The sequence below is a fragment of the Lytechinus variegatus genome, chromosome 4 (genome assembly GCF_018143015.1).
Source record: "Lytechinus variegatus isolate NC3 chromosome 4, Lvar_3.0, whole genome shotgun sequence".
In the NCBI taxonomy this organism is placed as follows: domain Eukaryota; kingdom Metazoa; phylum Echinodermata; class Echinoidea; order Temnopleuroida; family Toxopneustidae; genus Lytechinus; species Lytechinus variegatus.
Genome location: NC_054743.1, coordinates 65,157,848 through 65,164,868, shown reverse-complemented (window position 1 = coordinate 65,164,868; position 7,021 = coordinate 65,157,848). Strand labels below are relative to the sequence as shown.

Sequence of the window (7,021 nt, the reverse complement as noted above, 5' to 3'; positions counted from 1 at the left end):
TTTGAGAATGACTGTGAACCTTTCTTGTGCGCTAAACCATCTCCAATGAACATCTTGGTGTATATAGTATATATGCCATTTACCACAAGAAATGTTCAACAGTCGTTCTTAAAGTCGCTCTCAACTTACGAACAGCTTTAAGAAACACCCACATGTACAAAGGTGGAATTCTTTTCCAATATCCAGTTATCTGAGAAAATGAGACGCCATGAAGTTTTCTTTAAACAACATATCGCTAACAGCACGCATGTGGCGTCATACACTGCAAAAACTCTGGTGTGATTTAACACCAGCCCGGAATCTATATAGAGAAGTGTTAAACAACACCAGTTTTGTTTTGGTCTAACACCAGATAGGTGTTTATACAACACCAGTTAGTATTAACTCAGCATGATTCCTCTCATTTGTGTACATTTCCACGAGTATTTATTTTTAATTTATTTATTGTTAAATTAAAAGATAAATCACAATAATGATAACAATAAACAAACAAGATGGTTGATGAAATTACAAATTAGACCTAATAATAATAATTCAGATAATAATGTCAATAGATTATGCATTATTGTAGAAGCGTCGTGGTTTAACGGTTGTGACTTTCGATTGCCAAGTACTCTGTATTGAGTTCAAATCCCACCGCGGCCTAGCGTCCTTTGGCAAGGTGTCAATCCACAATTTGCCAGTCTCCACCCGTTAAACCACGACGCTTCTACAATAATGCCTTGGTAGTATGCTCAGCTACTGCGTCTTGGAACTCTTGGAATGCTCCCTCAGGGAGTGGAGAAAGTGCATACAGTGTGCGCAGACATGCCATATTGGTGACCGTGGTAATAATAATTGTAATGTAAAGCACTATATAGAAACAAAATGTATTAAGAATGTCACTATTATCACAATTCAGAATATGAAACAGAATACACAAGCTAATGTATCATAAGAAAAATGCATGACTGAATAAACAAGGGAACTTGGCGATCTTGAGTTAGTATTTTCTTGAAGCAATCGTCTACGTTTAGTAATGGTAGATACACTATATTCATTCTCAAAGTGAAGTCTAAATAACAAATTACTGAGCTATATAGTTTCAATATTTTTTTTGTTGAGGGGCAGGACTATTGATATTTCATTCATAAATCAATTAACATCTTCAAACAAGATAAATTAAAACATTTTAAATGTGATAATCGGAAAGATAAATAATTACGTCAAACTGGACCGAGCATAATAGACAAAGCATGTAAAATAGTAAGTCACGGGGGAAATGTATCCTTTATATTGTAATATTGGCCTATATGACTTTTAACATAAATGCTGAAAGAGGGCTGGTCAATACGAGACTTGACACCTCTCTTAATGTTTGCATCACTCGAGCTAGACACTTGACCCGCCCATTAACCCATTAACCCCCCCCCCCCCCCCTTCCACCTCCCTCGGGGTGGCTTACCGCATGCCGCTGGTAAATGTGATTATCTCATGCGATCGATGTAAACATTAACATGCGTGCTGTATTCTGAGTGTCGTCCGCTAAATGTACATACATGTCGCCAGATGCATGCATGTATTTTCCATCAGCGCCGACTCGACTGTATCGCTGCATGAAATTCCACTATACACATTTCTAAATGCATGTAGAGTGATTGATGGCCGACGTATCATTCGGTTGACAGTCGACAGGTGACATTGAATGTTGAGAGAGATAGGGAAGATATTATACATTCAGTAGCAGTACACGACACTGCACGGATATTACGGAAACTCCACTTGCTCGATGTGGTATACGACCGCGGTGTACGATGCGAAACGGAGAAATATTTAATATGCAAGGCCAAGAAGATGCGGAAGGAGAAGGAGTCCGCACGGAGGCTGCTGCCTGCGGGACCCGGTGAAGTATGATTGATCTCCGAGCTGAAGACGTGTACGGCAGTTGCTGCCACGACTACATTGCATCACAGGAACTGATGAAATTTATTCCTCTTGCTTTTTTTGCCATTTTAATTGGACCTTTAACATGCTGAGTGGGCGTGACTGTTCTGTCAATTCGAAATTTAACAACGCACCGCTTTGATTTAATTTACATGGCCTGGTTGAGCGAGTGGTACGTATTAAACGTCCTCGTATCATGATGGAGACTTCATTGTACATCGTAAAGCATAGGTGACAAGTTCATGATTGCTCGACTGTAACTGGAGCTGCATCACCATGTCATCGTCAACATCCCGAAAGAAATTCCCTTTAGTGCCTTATGGGTGCATATATATAGGTAAGTATTATCTATTTATTGACTATTCATTTTTTGGGGAGACATATCCATTACTAAGAGGCGCAATTGGCTTATACCGTGTTCTACCAAAAGAAACTGATTTAATAAGTAGTAATTGACATGATAGATATTATTTTTATGCACAGTTAAAACCCATGTCTGTACCTCTCTACACATCTTTAAACAAGAGGTACAAGACCCAACTCCGTTAATAACGGTGGTTGTTTTTACTTGCTGTAAGCAAATTTTAACGGATAACGTACATACACTTGCACGCTGCACTTCACCAGTACGACAATACACCAGACGGTGGACTGTACTGTTTCAAGAAGAAGAAGAAATCAAATGATTTTCTTTATTTCAGTCTCCCCTCCCTCCCCCCCCCCTCCCTCTCGGTCTCTCCACTGAGTCAAGTGTATCTCTTCCATTTGTTGAGAGGTGGACTAATGTACCCACCTTAATGAGTCATATTTGTTTTGTCTTCAACCCTTGACATTTGACATTAGCTTAAGAATGAATTCTTTCTTTTTTGACATTCAAACATTATTTTTGAACAGGATACCAAAATAAACAAAGACAATTGGTTTTCATACAAATGACATTTAAAAGTGAAATTCAAATTAAAATAAAACATAACTATATTTTGAATCCTGCCTGTTTAAAAATGGTAGAGGTGTTTGTTCCTATATAATTACGTACTAATATATCATATACAAGAAGATAATATGACCTAGAAGGTGGTGAACTTGAACTGTTATGGATTGAAATTTAACCTAGAAATGAGACTAGCATTTTCGTTGGTACAATCTATAGACAGACCAGTGCCCCAAATGTCATTTCTTTTCGATGCACTTGAAAATAATCTTGATACAGTCACTGCCTTCTGTGATCGAATTATATTACTCGATGATCTCAATTAACAACATACTCTTTATCCAAAAGGCTTAATGGCATTGGCCGGACTAAATTAGGGAGCTTGGCCGGACTAAATTAGGGAGCTTGGCCGGACTCAATTAGGGAGCTTAGCCGGACTTCATCAACCCGAGTGACACCAAATAGTAGTACCCTAATCGACTTAATACTGGCCTCTAATTCCTTTTGGTACATTACAATGCGGAGTCCGATCGATTTGGTTCAGCAAAGGAGCTATTGACACATGGTTCAGCGACCACTCGTTGGTGGATGCATTTTTTAACAAAAGTTTTGGCAAGTACGTTTTCGCCTAAAAATCTCTCGTTTTAGATCTTTTCGTGCCGAAAATGCTTTCCTTAGGTGCCATTGATGAATTGTTAGACGCCCCGAATGGTGTTGACTTCAAATGTAAAAACTTTCTTTCATTATTCCTTCATTAATTTTGTGTGACAAGCATGCTGCAGTGCATACATTTAGTACTGTTAAACCTGAAATTAGAGGATCACCTTAGATTAACGCTCAGTACATTGGGTTATTAGAAAAATTACATATTCTATCCATTTTATTCGAAGAATTAAATATTGCCTGAATCCCGGGAGAGGGGGGGCGGTCAAATGTATTGCTGTACACACACGTGGCCAATTTTTTTCCAAAACCCCCCGAAACAAGTTTTTCTCTGTGTGCAAAATAACACCCTTTACATGTTGTTCGAGTGCGAATCAGCTGATTTCGTGACCTCAAATATTCTTTATGTAGTTTATGCTGGATGGGGGCTATAAAATTAAGATATTTCTGACTCATTGTTTTTTCATTTTTAATAATCTGTTCATGAATTTCTGTAACTTTAAGAATACACCTATAGTTGTATCGTGATGCCATTTATTGAATCACGTACCTCGATCTTCCCAATCTCGCCGCAAGAAAACATTTTGATAATATAAAATCGCCAAAATATACAGATATAAAGAAAGAATATTCAGCCGTCATCATCAGTAGTAATATTCAATTCAGTTCAATGTTTTGTTCAATATAGACGTCTATAAATATGTATTCGCTTCGAATATTGACTTCTTTACCAATCTCACACACACTCTCTCCACATCCCCTTTTCACGCCACGACCCCCCCCCCCCCCATTTCGCTCTCTCCCTTCGACCATCCTACAACCCCCCCCCCCCTTCTTCCTCTCTATTTCACACACGTTGTAATTGTACGCCTAAATAGTGTATTATGTGGAACAAGAAATCTGCTATTAAGCTATACTTTCAAAACATTTTAGACCGCAATTAAGAGCAACAAAATCGTAATATCAGTAATATTGCCTTTCTTCTTCAATCGCAATTCGCGCAACCGCTACGGCTGTGTGGCCGGAGAAGCATTAAATGGACATATAATGTGCATTTATACCAGCAATCTAAGCTCGTCGATATCGATATTTTCGATAGCTTCCGCGCTTCGCGTGGGAGGGGGGGGGCACCCCAATCCCGAATCACGAATTCAGTCAGGGACATACTGCTTTTCAGCGATTCCGTGACATGTGTATCTTGTTTGTTGTTTGTTTGATCATTTATTTTCCATAATCATATAAAAACAGTCCATTACAATACAAATTAAATACATGCAATAATATACATTCATAAAAGTAAAATACATATAAACAGTTTACAGAATGCCTTTCAATGAAAACAAGAAAGGATAGATACATGCTAAATTATTTGAAAATGAAAAAAAAGGGAAACTAAAGTAAGGCCATGTGGCCCTGTAAAATAAGTTCCCTTATATCTATATTTAATACAATTAACTATATGTGTTACTGAAAGACATGTTTACAAAAAAGAAACAAAAATGAAATGTGTCAGAGGAACATAGACAAAAAAAATATGGCAATAACAATATGCACTGCTTGGGGTACATGTACATGTCAGTATTTGGATAAAAAAAATATTTTCAAATGTTTTTTAAATGAGTTTTGGTTATTACAAAGAGATATATAATTTGGTAATGAATTCCAAATGACTGGAATACTACATCGAGGACATTTTTCTTCATACATAAATAAAACTTTCCAACGATGAAAATTATATCGATTTCTTGTATTGTAATTATGAACATTAAGATTTGAAGAAAACATAGTAGAAATATTATATGGAAGTAAATTGTGAAAATACAAGTAACCTAACACTGCTGTTTGATACTGATATAAATCACTTATATTCAAAGTTTTGAGTTTTATGAAGAGAGGAGCAGAATGGGCAAGGTAATGGCTGTTGGTGCAAATTCGCAAAGCTTTTTTTTGTAATCTAAATAAGGTGTTTATTTTTAACTTACTACAATTACCCCAAACGCTGACACAATACGATAAATATGGTAATATAAGAGCATTATATAATGAAAACAAAGAATGATTTGAAAGATAGTATTTAAGCTTAAATAAAATACCTATACATCTGGATACTTTGCAAATAACATTGTTAACATGGGTATCCCATTTTAGATTACAGTCGATATAGATTCCAAGAAAATTTACAAAATTTACCCTCTTTAGAGGAATGGAGTCAATGGAAATGGTAATGCCAGTCAACGTGTTTGAAATATCAGATAAGTTATGTAAAGAAAATATCATGAAATTGGTCTTCTTTTTGTTTATGAGGAGTCTATTAGCTTTAAACCAATTACACACTTTAAGTCAATTCGAAATTAAAGTTTTGTTCTAAGTTTGAAAGGTTAGGTTGCGTATAAAATATTGTTGTGTCATCTGCATACATTGTAAAATTAAAATTACCAGAGGATTTAACTATGTCATTTACATATATCAAGAAAAGCAAGGGGCCGAGAATAGACCCCTGAGAAACTCCATTATTTACCATAAAACGATCCGATGAATATTCATAAAAAACAGTATATTGATATCGGTTTTGTAAATAACTCTGAAACCATTGATGTGCTATGCCCCTTACACCATAATATTTAAGCTTATATAAAAGAATGTCATGATTCACAATATCAAAAGCTTTGGAAAGGTCCATAAACAGACCTATTCCAAAGTTGTTATTTTTTATGGCTGCAATTATTTTGTCTTGTAAATTAATCAAAGCATGTATAGTTGAATGATTTGAACGGAAACCATATTGACTATTAACAATATAATTATTATTATTCAAGTAAGAATAAAGACGTTTATGCATACACTTTTCTAATATTTTTGACAGAGAAGGTAAAATTCAAATAGGTCTGTAATTTTCAAAATTATGACAATCATCTTTTTTATAAATAGGAACAATTTTAGCAATTTTCAGTTTGTCTGGAACAATTCCAGTAGCTAAGGATTGATTAAAAATGTGTGTAACTGGTTTAACAATTGAATAAATAATCTTCTTTAAAACAACAGTGCTAATAGAGTCAAACCCACATGACTTAGTGTTTTTTAGTGTTTTACAAGTTTCAATAATTTCACTTTCATTTACTGGTGTTAAATATAACGAAACACCACTTGGAGTTGTCAGATAATCTTTGAAATCAGAAAATAGATAACTATTGTCTTGAAGTAATAAATCAATAGCCTTGGCACATGAATTAATGAAATGATTATTAAAATCATTCGCAATTTGCTGTGGATCATTAACACGTTTATCATCAAATATAAAATACTTAGGAAGAGATTTTTTGTTTTTCTCAGTATGTTATTCAGTACAGACCATGTGCCTTTGACATCATTATGATGACTGTTCAATTCATTGGAGTAAAATGATTTTTTTGCGTTCCTCAAAATCTGATTCACTTTGTTTCTAAAGTTTTTGTATTTATTTTCATGAGATAAAGAACGATTATTCAAAAATATTTTGTAAAGCTT

At 35.2% G+C, this 7,021-nt stretch overlaps 1 protein-coding gene across 1 annotated transcript in view; it reads left to right on the top strand.

The window, feature by feature from the left end:
- The first annotated feature begins 1,501 nt into the window (after window positions 1-1,501).
- Window positions 1,502-7,021, top strand: part of LOC121412388 — a 32,452-nt gene continuing 26,932 nt past the window's right edge. The window contains exon 1 of the mRNA XM_041605201.1: window positions 1,502-2,260. Within this exon, the coding sequence (XP_041461135.1) occupies window positions 2,200-2,260 (61 nt within the window). The 5' untranslated portion in view covers window positions 1,502-2,199. The remainder of the gene's footprint in view (window positions 2,261-7,021) is intronic.